This window comes from Alligator mississippiensis, chromosome 7 (assembly GCF_030867095.1).
Source record: "Alligator mississippiensis isolate rAllMis1 chromosome 7, rAllMis1, whole genome shotgun sequence".
In the NCBI taxonomy this organism is placed as follows: domain Eukaryota; kingdom Metazoa; phylum Chordata; order Crocodylia; family Alligatoridae; genus Alligator; species Alligator mississippiensis.
Window position 1 is genome coordinate 84,784,024 of NC_081830.1, and position 19,238 is coordinate 84,803,261.

General features: G+C 48.3%; 1 protein-coding gene across 4 annotated transcripts in view; it reads right to left on the minus strand.

Moving 5' to 3' along the window:
* DIS3L2 (DIS3 like 3'-5' exoribonuclease 2) overlaps positions 1-18,943 on the minus strand; it is a 228,309-nt gene extending 209,366 nt beyond the window's left edge. The window contains exons 1-2 of one of the 4 annotated variants that reach the window (XM_014601477.3): positions 18,810-18,943; positions 14,729-15,448 (exon numbers count right to left, since the gene is read on the minus strand). In XM_014601477.3, coding sequence (XP_014456963.2) covers positions 14,729-15,428 — 700 coding nt within the window. In that variant the 5' untranslated portion in view covers positions 15,429-15,448; positions 18,810-18,943. Of the gene's footprint in view, positions 1-14,728; positions 15,449-16,069; positions 16,194-18,809 lie in introns of those variants that run through there. The other 3 variants (XM_019499309.2, XM_014601479.3, XM_014601481.3) reach the window with 3 other exon arrangements.
* Between the last annotated feature and the right edge of the window lie 295 nt (positions 18,944-19,238).

Genomic DNA, 19,238 nt, shown 5'->3' on the forward strand with positions numbered 1-19,238 from the left:
ACGCACACCTACTTGATGTAAAGATTTCTGATCATTCTTTAACCTAGTATTTAAAAAAAGCATGAATGGCTGGAATCACAGAAAATTTGGGTTGGAAGGGACTCAGGAGGTCACATCTAGTCCAACCCCCTGCTCGAAGCAGGACCAGCCCCAACTGAAGCTAGACCAATTCCGACGCTAACTGTAAGGGTTAATTAACTACTGAACCAATTAACTGAAGAAACATGATGGATTGTTTACTGCCTGAATTCTTTTAAAATCAGGGGCAGGCAATTATTTGGTCCATGGGCCACGCAAGGAGGAGCCGTGGCCCAGCCAGCAGCCCCCCATTCCCCCGTCCCTCCCACCTCCCAGCAACAAGCTGCAGCCCATGCGCCCTGTGCTTCTGCCCCACCACTGCCACCAGTGCACAGCCCCAGGCCCAACCCCGGCCCACCCCATGCCTGCTCTGGACTTGCCCTGGCCGGAGTGGACCAGCCAGAACCTGCACACACAGCCCCAAACCCGGCCTGCCCTGCACCTGCTCCGGGCTTGCTGACCCACACTGAGCAGCAGCAGCAGCCAGGCATGGGGAAAAGTGGCCTCTCCCCCATCACTGCTGCCAGGCCCTTCTTGCTGCAGCCGCCCGAGCCTGGGCTGCCCTGCGGCTTTTCTACACCACCACACTGCCGCCTCCAGGCTGCCCAGTGCGGCAGCGATGGCAGTGCAGAGGAGCTGGGGAGCAGCCCAGTACCATGGGGCTGGGGTCAGCAGCAGCTGGAAGGAGCCACCGCTTCCTGGGCTGCCTAGAAAGGCAGTCCACCTGTGGAGCTGCCCCAGCCCCACTATGTGCCCAGAGGGTGGTGAGACGCACCACGGGCCAGATGGCACCTGGGCCAGGTGGGACCAAGGGATCTGCCACGGACTGGACAAACTCCCCCCACAAACCAAATCTGGCCCACAGGCCATATTTTGCCCACCCCTGCTTTAAATCAACACCGGATGTCTTTCATGCTCAAACTCAGCCAGAAGTTATGACCCCGATATAAAAATCATCGGTGCCGTTTCTTGCATGTATGATACAGGAAGTCAGGACAGAACCTAGAGGATTCTAATGATCTTTCCTGGTCTTAAAAGATTAATAGTTTTTCTTATCTTGGAAAGTGTCCACAGATGGACTTTACTTCAAAATAAAAGGGTTCTGATTTAGCATCAATTGACTTCATTTTGTCTTTTACATTCAGTGCAAACAGGAGTTTTCTTCTGAAAAGAATACCCACACATGCAGATTTAACTGAAATCATAAAAATTATTATGAAAATCCCATTTAATCACTTCTCTTCAAGTCTGAGTTTAAGCAAAGCCCCACACAGGCTGGCCAGCAAGGTGAGGATGTGCAAAACAGCAGCAATTTCTGATGTTCTTTCTAGCCTGAAGAGTCACAAATGGTGACCTACTGCTGAGATGTAAATACCTACACTCAGATACAGGGAGCAGGGGTGAGGGCAACCATTAATGCACCACACTGTATTACTCAACTGGCTCTTTGGGAGAGTCCTGGACCCAACTCAAACTGCAAGGGCTAAGGTAGGCACAGTAAAATCCCCAGACCCACTGGCATTTACATTCTTCAGCCATAAAAAACATCCAGGAAAAAGGATGGGGGCCCCGAGTTAAAGATTCACCCCACAGGAAGCATCTCCACCGAGCGCAATGAATGCCATGCCATGTTTGCCCACTCGAACACAAGCATCACCCATTACATTTCCCACTGCACACTTGCATCCCCCATCCAATCCTGTTGTACTTGCGGACCGGATCACAGCACAAAATCATCTGGATCTAGGTCTCCTCTTTCCCAGTCAAAGTCTACCCACTAAATCATTGGGCGTTTTCAATGAACTCTCTGCTTGATTTACATTACAGTGATTTATATTTTAACCCAGTTCTCCCAGTCTGAACAAAACCTGCCGAGCATCACAGCAGTCGCACGGTTCCAGGCGCCACCCCTACAGCGTAAGGAAGGCAACCGTCCCGCCATGCGCGCTCTCAACACTAAATTAGTCCTTTCGGGTTTTAAAACGGCGCAATGGCAAAACACTCGAGCAAAACAATGTTCTCGATTGTTCTGATCCAACACAACACTTCCATCTACTACTCAATGATACCGGTCCAGGATTAGGCATCAACCCTCTCTCCACTTCAACTAAAAGGATTTTCACTATTCCCAGTATTAGACCATAATCTAGTTCTTTACTGGGATGATTTCAAACAGCCCCCACCCTCCACAACCAGGACAGGAAGGAAACAAGCTCCACCACTGAAGAGGTACAAAGACACCGAACAATTTATTGTGAGCTAATGAGACGGCTTCGGCACATGGTTATTCAATAGCTGTCCCTACTTCCACACTGCTCCTCTTCATTTCCAACACATTTGGATTGTTTGAACCTAATTGTTTCTAATCCTTCCCAGACTCCCCAACCTTCATCCTTGAATTCAACCCTGACCTTCATCCTTGAATTCAATCCAGCTATATACTCAGCAGAACGGGATGATATTATGTCTGTGAGCTAGGGGGCAGGTCAACTGCCATATCGATGGGAATCCAATATCCAGAACCAAAGCGCAAGAATCAGCCAACCAAATAGTTAACATGAAAACAAGAATAACTCTAGTGCCAAAACCCGGCTTAGTCCCCCAACTCCCTTGTGAACTACGGTATAACTGACACTAAGTGGTATAACTGACGCCCACATTTGCTCTCAGCCGTGCCAGCCAGATGTGACCCAAGGAGATTGAAGTCCTACCAAATGATAGCGCTCTTCCATTAAAATGGAGCCTTGCATGCCAGAGCCCACTTCCACCGGGATGCCTCGCTTTCTGCAAGGTGGGGCTGACCCTCTCGCTCCTGGGAAAATGACCCTGGACCCAAGCGTGGTCATATTCTGCTCTCTCCCTCCCTCTCCAGCAACTCTCCCTTCCCCAACAAAGCAGCAACTCAACACAAAGCCCTGTCTACATTAGAAACCATTACAGCATTGTAACGTCAGCCAGGATGCAATTTTTGTTGACATTTCTCTACGGACAAAAGCCTTCGCGTAAATGCAGTTGCACCAGGCTGTGGTTTCTTTCAACCACCGAAGTGGAATAAGCTAATCTGGCAAAGGTGTTTGGGGGGCTGGTATTTTTGCTGGTATAAGCATCTACATTAGGAACATTTTGCCTGTATAGTTAAGCTTTCCTATCCCATAAGTTTGAATTCAGTAGCAATTTAAAAGCCGCTTTCACATTTTCTCAGACACAAAGGAGCCTGTAAACACCTGTGAAAAGGTGACGTCTGTACAGTATGTTACTCGGTTTTTAATTTCCACCCTAACTGTGGAAATTTCCACCCTTATTTCCACTTCCAACACATCCCACATTACATAATGAAGTCGCCAGCTCTCTCAGCACTTCAGCTTTTGCTGGAGTATCCGGCATCAAGTTACTAGATCAAGCTGCCCAGGATGGGCAAAAAAAAGCAAACTCCAACAAAGTGATCTCAAATGCAAGTTATGGCAGTACAAATACTAATTCTAGACAGATCAAAAGTGAGCCTAGCTATTTATGTTTTGCTGAATATTTGGAGGATTTAAAAGATTAAACGTCCCGCTAAGGGTAACAGCCAAGTACGTTTTTGTTGAAAGAAACTAAAACACACAAAAGACAGCTGTTGGATAAGTGGCCGAGAGGGTAAGAGGTCTGTACCCGCACCAGGAAAGCCAGACTGGTTTGAAAGCACGTCAAGCAGGATTCTGCGAGAGTCAGTCACTCGGCAATAGAGCCATTATTAAAATCACCTGCCACATCCTCAATAAATGCCGCGCTGATTTAAGAGCACGCAGAATGCTTTGATAATGTTTCTGTATCAAGGTCGTATCAACACGCCTTACAATACCCCGAAGCAACAGATTGAACACGGCAGCTTAATAATTCAGAAGGCAATGTGGCTGGCGAGAGAAGAAAACGTCACGTGAATAAAGAAACTCGCTACAGATATCTCGCTAGGACAGAAAGACTTCCAGTGTATTCATTTAGCGAGGTGCAGCTTTCACCAAGAGACTCGCTGGAGACAGAGGTGAAATCTCAACCATCCAATTCATGGGCTTCTAGGAGAGAGAGCAAGCTCCTTATTTGCCATTGGCATAAAACCTCTTCACAAGTTAAACATGAGTACAAAAAAATCCCAGACTCACATTTCTACAATATATTCTTTGCTCCACCAAGACAAGTGACAACTTCTTCTCACAGTCCACTCACTCCAGGCTTTATTACAGGGCAAAGGAGAATATGAACAGAAGCACTATGCAAAAAGCTTGCCAAGCTAAAAAACCGTACGCAGTTACACGCGTGTTGCAAAACAGGTTTAGAAGGGAAGATTTCTGGGAAGGGAACACATTGGAGGGGGAAAATGGAAAAGCAAGGTGGAGTGACAATATTGCAGGGTTTTAAAGAGGAAGGAGGAAGCCGCTGGCAGATGGCATAGTTAAGTCTGAAGTTAATTACAGAGCCGTTCAGAGAGGAACGCAGACCTATGTTTATAAGCGCTGAATCAGCCCAAATCTAAGCACTACGCAAAGGTAACTAAGTACACGATGCATCGAAATGCAGCTGCCGGAACTGGCTCCCATCCCCACTAATTTCCACTTACTGGCCATTAGGGCTCAGCTGCCACATACATTTGAGCACCATCTACACCTAGAGACCGTGAGAGTTGCGATGCACTTGACACGAAGGACACGTGTGCGGAGCCTGCTCCGACGCACTGGAAATCGGAGCAGGCTCGATTAATCGAGTCTGCTGGAGCATGAAAGTTGACCCGCTCCGGCAGTCTTCTGTGTCACGTGCATCAGCATCGCCACACTGAAAACACGGCAGCGGCACGCTTTGAAATAAAATATATTCAATGAGTTTTAGTTCAAAGCGCCCCACTGACTTTTTCAGCACAGGGATGCACGGCAACACTGATACACGTGATGCATGGGTGCTAATTAAAGCGCCCAGCGCTGCATCCCACAGCACGTGTAAAAGCGCCCAAAGGCACTTTCAATGCGATTTAGGTAACTGGTTGGAGGCAGCTGGGAACTGGTGCATTTGGGAAAAGTCTGGGTAGCTTCCTCCTGCTGAGACGGGACGAAACAGGACCTTGCTTCTCCCAGTCCATGTGGGATGCTGCTCCCCAGTTCGTGCTGGCACAACAGACTGGAGAGGAGGATGATACCCAAACCATCAGAGCAACCAACAAGGGCATGGACCCAGCTGACTGCAGAAAGGCACCTGGCGTATCAGCCGGGGTCCCCAAAACACTTGACATGAGCTTCAACCACAAGACACGTGGCCACAGACCAAGTTTAGAACAGAGCATGTCACTCTCACCTAGGCACAAAAACTCATTTGTTGTGTGGACTGAGCCTTAACTGCCAGGAAGACAGTGGAAACAGCTCCATGTTTCTGCTGGGGAGAGCGACGAAGATGCTGGGTTTGTCCAGGGCCACGCAGGAAATCTGCAGCAATGTTAGCCCCACGATTTGGAAACCCCGTGTTACCTACAAAAGATGTGTTTCCATAAGCCATATGACAATGATCCAGATACCCCTACCGTTCGGTGCAGAGTCACTAGGAAACATCTCCTTGCTGCTTCGTGCAGCTTTCTAAAAACCTCAAGCGCCAAGATTCACTTTTGTCCATGTGCACCATGTGATTGTGAAAACCAAGTCCAGCTCTTCTTCTACTGTGGGACACAGTCTTAAATGAAATAGTTCCCCGACTCACGCCCACAACATCACGTTCGTCCTTGGGGAGTCTTTTCACACCCTCGACTTGGGTGGGTTTTCGGCTGTAGTAACTCATGGATGACAAAAAGACAATTGATGTTAGAGTAACTGTACAGCTGCAAGAGCCAAAGATACCATTCCAGAATGAAGCTCCGGTGACGAAACCCACTTAGTAGCAATAAGCTAAAAGTTTATCCAAATAGTGACCACGCTCCAGCTGAGTGCAGCACTGTATTTGCACTGGGAAGGAGGGGATACAGCTCTTCTGATTGTCAGGACTCTCTGTGAACTTGCTCCACCCTGCTTCTGACCGCCGAACCACCTACTCCGCCTGATGACTCCCCTCCTTCAAGCCTGGACTCCTGACTCCAGATGTGGGTCACTCTGCTTCCGCTGCCCCATATTCCCTGCCCTCCCGCCCCCTCTGAGTCATCTCAAAGTGTCCTTTTCCTCTTGAAGCTGAAAGGCAGATTTCATTGTGCAAAAGGGGCAATTGAGAAGAATAACATATTGTATGAAGTTCTCCTTGTGCTTCCCTTCTGATAGTTTTGGGGGAAGCGAGCAGTGGGAAGAGCTGGGGTCCCAAGGAGGAGACAATCAGTAAGGGAGCATACAGGAGGGCTAGAGTCGTTAATACAATAAGACAAGACTGCACAATTAGCTTGTATTCTGAATCTGACCCAGAATTACACCCCTCACTGCAGAACTGTGCCCCAAAATCAGGCCATCTAGTCTTTCAGGTTGTGGAAAGAAGTCTCAAAAATATCAGCTCACATGACCCAAAGTGCTGCTTGCCTGAGTCTGCAGGGAGCCTGAAGCAGCAGCTCTGAAAGGCACGGGCTCCCGTGTGCATCTCACATGCACTCCAAGGATCAGCGGCTGTATGATTCATAGATTTCATAGACATTAGGGCTAGAAGGGACCTCAGAAGGTCATCGAGTCCAGCCCAATTATTCAGCGTTGTCCAAGAATGCCACAGGCTGGGCAAATATGCCAGGGAATTCCCTGTTTTGCTACAATTAGGCATCCAATATCTTGTCTGCCTCCTGTCTTTCAACCTGCTCTCACTGAACCTGGCTTCAATTACTTGTGGCTCCCAGTAATTTGGATTACAGCACCATCTTGGATTAAAGTACGTCCCGTGGGACAGGGCAGCAAGGGACCAGGGCCATGGGAGCAGGAGACCAGCTTTTGCCCAGGGAGCAGGGGACACAGAAGGGCAGGCTGCCAAGCCAGGCACCTTCAGAACAGCATAGCAATCCAGGCCAGAAGAGAAAGGGAGATGTAGCTGACTTCAGCAGTTAATTTCCACCCTTGCCTTGGTACTCCTGGAAGACAGATTTTTCATAGATAACAAGGCCAAAAATTAGTATTTCGACCATCTAATTTGACCTCTGCATAACAGAAGCTACAGAATGCCCTTAAATTCATTCCTGCTTGTATTCTCTCTCTTCGGAACAGAGTCCAATCTTGACTTTCCAGTGGCGGACAACCCATCACAACCCTTGCTAAGCTGTTTCAATGGTTAACTGGCCCTTGCTTTTTAAAAATGGGGCTTTCGCGTATGTCTAATTTTATCTGGCCTCAAGTTTCACAGATTTCATAGACGTTAGGGCTGGAAGGGACCTCGGAAGATCATCAAGTCCAGCCCGATTAGTGTTCAATATCTGTTTTTCAAGTTGGTACTAACTGGGCATCATCAAGTCACCTTTAACCTGCTCTCTGATAAACTAAATGGACTGAGCTCCTTGCACCTTTCATTATAAAACAAGCTTAATGATGCTTGGGTTTTGTTCTGAACTCCATTTATCAATGCCTTCCAGAAGCACCAAGTTCCAGCCCTACTCACACCGGTGACAAATATACAGGTAATACGATGTCCCTACTCCATCTTGCAAATCCCCTTTCTATATCACAGTAGCTGCTTCACCAATTGCCAGCCCATATTCAACTGGCACACACCTGACTTTCCTTTTCGGAGTCACAGATGCCCAGAATACAGGTCCCTACCTACCTGAGCTAAACGGCAAAGACATCACGGTAGCAGATATTTGGGGAGTGGGACCAGGAGTAAGCCACCTGGGTGGGGAAAAAAAGCCACACATTTTATATCACCAAGTATTTTCAGTGATGAGCCATGGCCGGGAGCATGCGTGCGGGACCAATGAAAAACTCAGCAAAGTGCCTGTGTGGCAATAACAGATGAATGCTGCCGTGGAGGTCGGGCAGTCACTACAGGATTTCCCACTGCACCCGAGGATAAAAGCCTCTGGTGGTGATGGAGGAAGAGTTATAAGATCTCATATAACAGCCCTTGTAAATAAAGAGGATGCATTGCATATTAACACTGACACCACAGCTGATGTCAGGCAAAAATATTATTCTTGCACAAGACACAGGAACGAAGGATTTTTCTGTCAAAGAGAAGCATAAAAGTTTATGCTTGCAATGACATTTCTAACCCATTAGAGAGAAGAAACCACTCTCTTATGTGTCCCAAATGAGGCCAGGGTAAATCCAGGTCTTCCCAATCCTGGATCTTATTACTCTAATTAACGTCACTGCGGAAAACTCAGTTGGGCCCAGAGAAGATTATTTACGGTTCGAAGATTCCCACCGCAGCCGGCGCTCTCCATTTTACCGAGAGGATTCTGCACCGTAGCTCCATTTGGGCTCGTGCTCGTGAGTTTACTGTGGCCAGGTAAGGAGATAATGCCATTCTTAGGAGCGGGTATTCACCACAGCAGGGGTGGGATAAGACCAGCGGTATCTGAGATCTGCTTTATGAGAAAACCCTGAAAGACGAGCAGAACGTGTGGCGAGCAGTGTGAAAGCTAATGCAATGTAGGGAAGGTGAAAAACGACGGAAATAACCCCCTGCATTGGGACAGGGATCTCGACACCTGAGAGTCCGATAGTTACCTAGGAAAGCACTGGGAGTTCCCAGCCCCCCTCCCACACCTCCTAACCTGCGAGTGCAGCCTCTAACTGGCTTTCTGGATGGAAAATGCCAATGCCAAACCATCCTCCAAAAGTCTTAACCATTCTTTTATTGCCATGGTGCCACCACTTTCATCGAGCATCTCCAGCAAGCCATGCTGATAGGCAACCTGGGAAGTCTTCCAGGCAGGGCAAATAAATGCCCAGTGTCAAGCAGTCAGAGGCAGACAGAAGACCAGAGGCAGGAGTTGCACAAAGGGCTGGTTTACACTGGAAAACATTACTCAAGTTCAAAGCGAGGAATCAAGTGAGCTGGCACTATGCTGACCATGATTTGGCCATTTCCTACTGAATCAGGGTCAATGCAGCCCACGCTACTTCAGCTTCTTGACTGTTTCATGCAGATTTTTTTTTTGAGGCGGCCAGTCCAAAGAAGCTGGACTGGAGCTTACCAAGGTAAGCTCTTTTCTTCTTCAAGACATTGTCTCTGCCAAGCCAGCCCCACAAAAGCATTTGAAAGAAGTGACCTGCTGGAGGGACACAAGAGTCTCAGTTTGCCCTTCCATCCCCGAAGGCATACAAGCTCGCATCAGCCCTGCCAGTGGTTTTCAACCTGTGGTCTGCGGACCGCTATCCCTAAGGGGTCCGCAAAAGATGGCCACGATCAATCAAAAGTATGTGAATACCCACACTTACAATTTGAAGGGGTCCGAACCTCCATTCAAAATTTCCATAGGGACCCGCAAATGGAAATAAGGTTGAAAACCACTGCTGTAACTCCAGGCCTCCTTCAGCCCCCCAGAAGCATGGAGAAGTACAGAGAACCTGCGGCAGCACTGCACTCAAAGAACATCTTCCTTGGGTAGATGTACCCACACCTCCATCAGCTGTGCCTTCCCACATGTCCATCACGTCCTTCTGCCACAGCAGATGGGATGGGAGCCCCAGAAGCCGGGTGGGTTGCGCACACTCTGGTAGCTTCCCTGGGGCAGCTGCTGTGTGCAAAAGCCCACCCACGGTGACACAACCAGAGAGAAAGGAGGTCTCTAGGTGGGGGAGAGCAAGAGGGAGATTTGCTTTCATAGCAAAGGGGCCATCGAGGAAGAAGAAACCTAGATGCATGGAGGGGAAAGAGAGAGAGAGAGAACCCTGACCTAACCCCCTAGAAAGTCCCCAGAGAGGCAAGGAAACTGAGGCAGGGAAACACATTCAGAAGTTTCACTGTTCTGCCTACATCTAGCCACTGCTTGCGCTACTTAAAGGGTGATTATTGGTGCTGTCAGCGAGTAGGACTGCAAACCCACAGTGCCCACAAGCCTAGAGCTCTGGGAAAGGCTGAGCGTAGTGCTGCTGGGCAGCCTGGATCACCAGCACTGGCTCTGGATGCCCAAGAAGCTGAACCAGGAAGTCCCATTTCCATGGCACAGTAGCCAGAGAGCATGTGCCCAGGAAACATGGTAGAGCCAAAGTGGCAGCTTCCCGAGACAGAGGGAAGCTGGGAAGCACCTGGCTCCAGCATGGTGGGATCTGAACACAAGAGCCTGTCAGGTGTCCAGCTAGAAGAAGGGTACCAGAGCTGGGATGGAAGCAATCTTCAGTGGTAAAACCGGCACCAGGTGCTAGGAAATGTAAAAAGATGCCTCTAATGCTTTGAGAACTTTTGTGAAAACACCCATTAGCCTTTAATACAGGAACCTTCCTCTTAGTCTGTCCCACTGCGGTAACTCCCAGCTAGCCCAGGTCCTGTCTCCAACTGCAGCATCACCAAAAGCCTCAAGGGAAAGGGCAAGCTCTAGCTTGAACCTGCCCATACAATTAACTTATGCTCCAAACCGTGATGGCTTACCTCTTAAAGTTTCCCATTTCTCCACTAATCTTATCTCCTGCCACTACAGATGTCCTCATTATCCAGCTCCAATCCCAGATGGAAGCCTGCAAAGGTCTGAGCCTTAGAGTACGTCCAGATGAGCATGCAAGTGCAGTATGCGGCACCGCAGATGGTGCGGCACCACATCCTGCACGTGCTGCACGTACAGGTGTTCCCTACACTGCTAATTTGCAGCACGAGTAGTTTTCTGACACCGGGAGATCCTGGTGTCAAAAAAACCCTCAGCAGAAAAACTGGTGCAGTGCACATGGTGACAGTGTGCACTATCTAAAACCAGAGCCAGGCTGGCTGGAGCCATACTCCAGCTGCCAGCCAGGATCCCTGCTGCCAGATCGCCACTGCTAGAGACCCAGAAGGCCCCTAGGATCCCAGGTACGGCTGCTGGGGCCAGCCCAAGTGCTGGCCTCAGCTTCCCCTACCCCACCAAGGGCACCATGCTACGCGCCAGAGCACACATCCACAGGCATTCCCCAGGGACAAACAGCAATGGCACACAGGGAAACGTGTGCCTGCACATCTGGATCCAGCCTCAGTGTCTCATTCCCAGGCTGATTATGAGAATCACATCACTAGACACTTGTTTAGCAGACTATGAAAATGGCTTCATCAAATGTCAACTCAGACTTGTAGTAAGGGACCTTTAATACTAATCAACCTTTAGCCATTTTGTGTCTTTGCTGTTCTACCTTAACTATATTCTAGCCAAAGGACTCTATAAAGTTTGCTACGAAAGCCTACAATTGACCAGGTATAATTTACAGCCAATACCTCCAGGTCCATTGTAACCTCTGACATACTCACAGCTCCTTCAATTTTAAGGTCATTGCCAATTTTTAAGTGGGTAAGTTTGTGCTGGGGATCAGTTAACAAAAGAACATATGAAGCAGGCACAAAGGAAGAGAGGTGCTTGTTTGAGACCAGCTCATAAAACCTGAACTGAATTAATATGCAAGGGGAAACGTCATGGTTTGAAAGTGGATATACTTCACCAATGTCACAGAAGCAGTCCCATGGACCACAGTGCCAGGAACGCCGATTCAAACCACCCGGGCACACAAACAAACAGGCCTTACCATCAGCGGTATGACAAAAAAAAGGATAAAGGAGAGACTATTAATTGGTTACTGTAAGCTCTTAATTCTGGTAGCTAGAAAGGCCTGAGTAGCAAATAATCTTCATTTTTATAGAACAAGGTTTCCAGGACATAAAGAAGCAATGAGAAGGAGCTTCCCCACGATGGATATCTTTCAGGAGTCATCTCCACGTCCCTCGGCATTCATCAGAGTATTACCATGCCCAGCTCAGCTATGTCCCCTTATTGGGACAACACTCTTCCCCAAGATCAAGCCATGGACAATAGCGTCATTAGCCTGGCAAGTCTTTCCCAGCTAGAGAAGCCACGTGCCATGCGAGAGGTCACTGACTGTCACGGCCAGAACCCAATTCCCAGAGGTTTGGAGAACCCCAGCTCCTACAGATGTTGCAGGTGCTCACCGCTTATGACATATCCTGCTCCTTCTCTTTAGGTGCCTAAGTCTGTATTTAAAAACCTAATTAAAAGCCTCAGAAAAGGATTGAAGATTTTGTCCTATGGTTTTAATGGCTAGACTTTCAACCAAAAGATGCCCAGGCATCACACTTATAAAAGGCAAAATAATAAAATATGTACAATATATATAGAATATCAAATGCTATATTTTCTCATACGCAACGTATCCCCAAATAAGATGCATACATTCATTTTGAAAGGCTGAACAAAATAAAAAATATCTGTCCTTGAGAGCCTCTGCCAGGGGAGGCGAGCAAGGCAAGAGTAGTGTCCACGGCCAGGAGACAGGGAGCCCAGCCTGCAGTATGCACAACTTCACTCTCTCTCCCGAGGGCAGAACCCACTATTACTGTATTTCCTCACTTGTAATATGCACTCTAATGTGCATCAGATGAATTTTGGAAAGCAGAGGCATGCCATATGCAAGATAACACAGTACTTGGACATCGCCCACCCCCATCTCCCCCCATCCTTCAGATACAACTATTACTTTTAAACCCTGTTCAGACATATACAGATTAGCAGCAAATTTTGCTGACTCTTGAATTTCCACGTGAGATGCGAGGCAAAGACTAGGTGAGATTAAACATCGTCCTGCAGCATCAAAATCCCAGATACATTATGCTAAGCTCATGAAAAACAGAAGGGAAACAACAATACATAAACCAATGCGGCCTCATTGCGCAAGCTGAGAGATCTATTACAACTTACTTCATGGCTTAGAAAACAAATTTATGGGAAGGAGACAAGTGTAAAAGCCTAAGGTGTTGCTTTAAAAACCTCTCCTTTGCTAGTGATGCATTTTGTTTTGGTTCTTGTTAGGATAAGGCCCCTCTGGGAAGCAGAGAAATAGTAAAAAAGTCACAAGACAATGTTATTGCTCTGAGTTATGGGGTAGATCCTGATGTCATCTCTCAGCCAAGCTCAATGCATCATCATGACTCAGTGATGGACCTGGAAAACAGCCCTTGTGCTCATCTCAGCCCAGGAGACAGCAGGAGGACTCCAGCAGGGTCTCCGGGAGGCAAGGCCTGGCCTGGGCAGGGAACACCAGCCAAGCCCTCCCGTGGGGGCAGATGCTTCTTCCAACTTTGCTTGCACAGAGGTGTCTGCTGCTGCGCTCCTCTCCATTTCTGCTTAAACCCTCAAGTGGGGAGAGGCCAATTCCAGAGAGCAGTTCCTGGTTTTTATGCGGGGCTTCAGATCAGAAAGAGCCCTCGGCTAACTAAACAAACAGACCGTATAGGAGAGAAAGGCTGGCATGCCAAGGAATCTCTGCCATTACAATGGCGCTCAAAAACAATGGGATCTTAACATCCTGTTTGTCTTGAAGAGCGAGAATAGTTGCGACTATTGTGCAAACTTTAAAAATAGGTCTGTTTAGAAGCCTCGGCTCTGGAGCAAAAGCCAGCACGTCTCTAAGAAGCCCCACAGAAAGTCTTCGTGCTTAAGTCCCTTACATTAGAGAAAGTATCAGGTGTTTTGTAGCAAGGCAGAAACGAACATCTTACCCGTTTAACAGTAAATATGTGGTACGCGCCACCCATTTTGACAATGCAAGCCCTTTAAGCGTGGCCTGCCTCAGCTTCATGCAGAACACAGACATTACATCTGTAATGAGGCAATACAATGAAGCCTATTTAACAGCTGTTGGGTGCATGGATTATTTCACACTGCACAATGAAGCTCCTGAATTAAACAGCCAGAATTGTTTTTCCAAAAGCTGCTGCTTCACTGAAAAGTAAAATGCAGCAGAAAGCCGGGCTATTAGAAGAGACCGGCGCAACGCAGTCAAAAGTGCGTTCTGTAACTCATACCAAAGATTTCCTAAAACCAATGGATCCCTGCTTTGCAAGTGCTCGTTAGAGAATTAGAGGCGTAGGTGTAAAATGTACACAGTCACTAATCAACCTTATAACTCGTGGACATTTACCATCCTAAGCATAAGATCCACTAGTCCACTGTCAACATCATGGCAGCGAATGTCAATGAGTATATCAGTCATCCTTGTTGAATGAAGGAGCAAAGTTGTTCTGCAAAACTGCGGTGTTTGAACATTCAGTAGGTTTTCAATATGCCGGCTTTGAAAGCATCGCATCTACCTGAACAAACTAAAGGAGAGGGGTCAATTTCTCATTTAGGACAGCGACATTTATTTTCACTGGCAGTGGAGAATCCATTAGCACCGATTATCAAAGTGGTCTACCGTAAATATTGTACATGGGGAAATCCTAACCTGTTATCCTAAAAACCACCTGACATGGATCAAACTGCCAAGCGACTGCTTTTAGCACCGAACACAAGAAGTAGATTTTTTTCCCTCCGGTCCTTCCATATATAATGTTTAAAACATCCATCCACTGACATGCTGCTGAGGCCGGTCCTATTCTTGGTAATGTCAATGGCAAACCTCCAATTAGTTAGTTTCAAGGACAGGCTCACTAATCATAACTCACTCCCGTGACTAATGAACGTGCCACCTTCAGTTCCATTATACTTTGCGTTAATGAATGCACTGTTCAAACTGTTGATATTTTAAACTAGTCAACAACTCACCTGGAATTTGTCCAGAAGGCAAATGAATGGTTTTCCTAGCATTTGCTTCAGGCAAATCCACATTAAACTGCTCAGCTGATGAGTGTCCATCTGCTCTGTCCATGTTGACAGGACATTTGTTTCTTTTCTTATGTTTTTTCTTCCATGTCTCCTCCTCTTCCTTCTCTTCAGACCCAGATGACTTCTGCAGGGCACTGCCTTGTCTTAGAGTGCTCGACATACCTCTCCCACCCAAGGCATCGTTCACATTTAGAGAGTCAATAGCTCCTCCATGCTGTTTTAGAGAAGAGGCTTCCTCCAGCTCTAGGTCTCCTTCAAGGGCAACGCTGGGATCTTTTTTGTGAGGTCGTCTGTTAGCCAAAGTTTGAGTTTTATCTTCATTCAGTCCCCCAGGCACAAGCTGTTCCAACTGCGATGTTCTGACTGGCGAGGAGCTAGGCATGTTCAGCCCATTTCTTGCAAGACCCTCTTTCATCTGGACTCTCTTCAGGGACAGCTCCACATCGGAACTGGAGTCATTGAGGCCACTCTCCTCGAGCTGCATCTTCTGGGCAATGTGATTTAAATAGGATCGGAATCGCCCGCTGTGGTGTTTCTGTACCAGCCTGGCATAAGCATTCTTCTGAGGGACAGCAAGCTTGCTTAATCCATCTTTGGCACCCTGGGTGGAAGCACTTCGGACATATCCCAGCTGATCCATAGTCCAGTAACAGGCCCAGACTTCAGTGTGGTAAATAGACACAGGGAAAAAAGGGGTTATTCTCTCAAAGCAAAGGATCAAAGAATTGATTATATTAACAACGGTGTGAAAAGCTTTACTAAACGAGAACTGATTTCTCTTTAAAACACTCCAAGGTGGTGGTGGTGGTTCAGAAGCTACCCTGATTTAAGGCATCAGCTATAATCCAAGAACAATCGTGATTTGCAGTCCACACTGGACCATAATCTGTCCAGACCAGGATTTGGACCATATGCATACACTGAAATTAAGAACAATTTCTTTAATCCTCTCTTCCTTGCCACTGGCAAATCTCAGCAAATTAAACCACCAACTGCTGGACTTTATTACATGCATCACACCAGATGTTATCAGGAAAACAGTGTGACCACAGCCAACCCTGAGGCTCCAAAAATAACTGCCTCCTTACTGAATTGGTGAAGTGTTTCGACAGCAAGCGTGCGTCTCTTGTCATTGTTTCATGCAAGCAAAGCAGTTTCTTACTTCTATGGTGATTTCATGGGGCTTTGTTTCAAAATCTAAGACCAACTGCCTCACTTTGTCTTTCTGTAGAAACTGATATACTCTACAGTAGAGAATATGACTTCATGAACATAACTGACCATTTTTCAAAGGCTCATCAATTCTGGGGGGTTATGAGGTAGGAAAGATTGTTATTTCCACCTCTAGACAACGCTGCTATATCTGCTTTGGTGGCATTAGTGAAGTGCATGAGGATCAGGTACGCTTCTTCCCAAATTCAGCTGCGAGGCTGTTGAGCAACAGAAATGAAACATGGTTGAGTAAGTGTCACTAAGCTGTTACTCAGGAAAGATATAGGCAGGGAGAAGCCAAACCATCTTGTGTGTGACCTCACTGGAGTCATTCATTGTGTTGAGGTGTGACCTTCAGAGCCTAGCTTGGGCCTCTGCCATGCACCAAAGCTGGTACGCACAGGAATCTGCTGAAGGCAAGGCCATGAGATATGAACTCTCCTCCTCCACCTCTGCCCCTTCTAGCTGTTTTCCTAGTACAGGAGACTCTATCTAGAGCAGGACTTTCTCTAAGTCTACTGCTTCCACTGCAATGAAATTTAGGATCTACTTTATATTCTGAATTTTCCTCCTCAGCTGCCTTCCCTCTCCTATGCTGTCAGAGTTTCAAAGAGGATGAGCACATCTGCCTTTTCCTCCTCCTCTGAGCTGCTTGCCCACGCCATCTAGAACCAAGACCTCTAGAGACTAAGGCTTGTGGAGCTCCGTTCCTCCTCCACGGGCCTACTGTTGCCCTTCTGGAGTGACACCACATGTTGCAACTTAATTTAATCCAATAACTCCCCAAGAATTGGAAGAGCCTCCACAAGGCACAGAGAGTTTATTATAAAATCCCTTAAACTCCTGGTGTGGTTTGCATTTCTTTTCCAAACATTTTCCATTTGCCCTGGCAATAGGTAGACCTGCAAAACTGATTTCCTCCCACCATTATTACAGGAACCCTCAAAACAGCAAGTCTACACTAGACTTCTCTTCCCCTCAAGTTATTCCATTTGCCAATTTACATCCAGGGAGCTAACACATTCCTAGAAGCCAGTGTGGACATTCGCCACAGATTTATTCCAAAGGCTTGTAGTTTATCCTTAAGAAGGGAATTGTGAACAAAAAAGAAAGTATCATTACGCCCCTTCATAAATCCATAGTTTGTCCACATCTTGAAACCTGTGCCCAGTTCGGGTCCCCACACCTCCAAAAGGATATATCAGAACTAGAGAGGGTCCAAAGAAGAGCAGCAAGGATGATCAGTCCCATCCTAGGGCTTCTATAGGAAAAGAGACCAAAGAGGCCAGGCCAGACCTATTCAGTTTAGAAGAGAGATGCTTGAGGGGGGGGACATGAGAAGGGTTTACAAAATACTAAACGGTGAAGAGAAAGTCAACAGGGATTTATCATTTACTGTTTCTTTCAATACAAGAACTAGAGGGGTCACAAAATGAAACTACTAGGTAGTAAGTTTAAAACTAACAAAAGGCAGTTCTTTTTCATGCAGCATGCCCTTGAATTGTGCAACTCGTTGCCACCAGATGTGGTGAAAGCTGACAGCTTAGGTGGATTCACAACGGGATTGGACATATTCTTGCAGGAAAGGGGCATCGGTAGCTACTGAACGTGGACATTAAGGGAACGGCCTCCGAATGAGACCTCCCCCTAAACCAGCGGCTCCCAAGCTGTAGTACGGGTGCCACCAGTGGTACGTGGACAACCCGTCAGCAGTACGCATTAACAGACTTATTACAATTACTTTACATGACAAAAATCTGCTGGTGGTACTTAACGCTGAACTGAAACATTTGCTGGTGGTACTTAAGGTTGTATCCTTTTAAATGGGTGGTGCGCGATCTGCCAGAGGTGGGGAAGCGCTGTCCTAGACCCTAAACGCTGAAAGCTGCAAGGGGGGGAAGGGAAGGAGTGGAAAAACCCAGCTCATTCTCCCCTTCGGCATCTGCTCTCTTCTTCGACAGGCACGTCTGCACACGCATTAACACACTTTTACTTATGCGCGTTAAATTTAATCCCTCCAAAATGAGGTACTAAATAAACGCGCATTCGGCTGCACTGACGCGCAGTAGCACAACCACATGCTTTTTTTTTAAGTGATGCTTAAAAGTAAACCTTTTCTACTGAGCATTAGCACAGCTCTTTACGCACCGCTTTCACGGGCGGTAGAAAATGCTGCCGTGCATTAAAGCGCGTGTGTAGACGCACCCTGGGACTCACGTACGTGCGTGTGTGTTGTGTGACGGGGCACGGGGGGGGGGGAACTTGACACCTCCCTTAATGAGGAAGGCGACTGGGGACACAACCGCAGATTCAAGGGGCCAAACGGGAAGACGGGACAGGAGCGGACCGGCCAAGGGGCCGGGGGACGCCCGCGCAACGCCGGCCCGGTGCTGCCCGAGGGCCGGTACCCACAAGGACACTCTTTTTTTTTTTTTTTTTTAAGATTAAAATATAGCTCTCTCGCTAGCTCTGCATCGATAGTGAGGTGTCTCTACACAGACACAGCGAGCCAGAGATACCTACCCGGGGACAGACGTGGATGGAGGGGTATTTAGTGGCAGACACACATCGCACCTCTTCCTGGGAACCGCCCTAACCGCGGGAACGCCCCGGACGAGGAGGCCTCCGGGGGAGCAGCCACCGGTTCATGGGACAGACACCAAGACCGACCCGCCCGCCCGCTCCAGTGCCGAGGACTTGGGGCCAATGTGAACGAGAACAGGGCCGGGAGCGGAGCCCGAGGCCCACAACACGAGGGACGCGGAGCAGAGAGCCCGAGGCCCGGCCCGGCCCGGCCCCCCGCACTCACCGACAGTCCCGTCCCGTCCGTCCGTCCCGCTCCGCTTAAACGGCCCCGGCCCTTTCCCGCCGTCTCCTTCCGGGTCAGGGGCCGCCTACGGGCCGCGGCGGGGCCCACAACGCCTCGCGCGAAGCTGCCGCCCGCCGCGACCAACGGAAGGGGAGGGGGGAGGAGGGAGCCGGGCATGGCTCCCGGCCACGCCCCCGCGCTGGGATGGGCGGGGCTCCCAGCGAGCAGTGCGAGTCCCAGCTCGAGGGGCAGGGGGTTGCTGTGCCCAGATGTGTGCTAGGGTGGCCCCCCCCCTCCAGATCCAGGGATCTCCTCCACCCTGGGCACAAGCCAATCAGGGAGGGGGTGACCCCAGGGCCCCCCCCCACCCTGGGCACAAGCCACCCAGGGTGGGGGAGAGCCCTGCGGTGTGGGACAGCAGCATCAGGG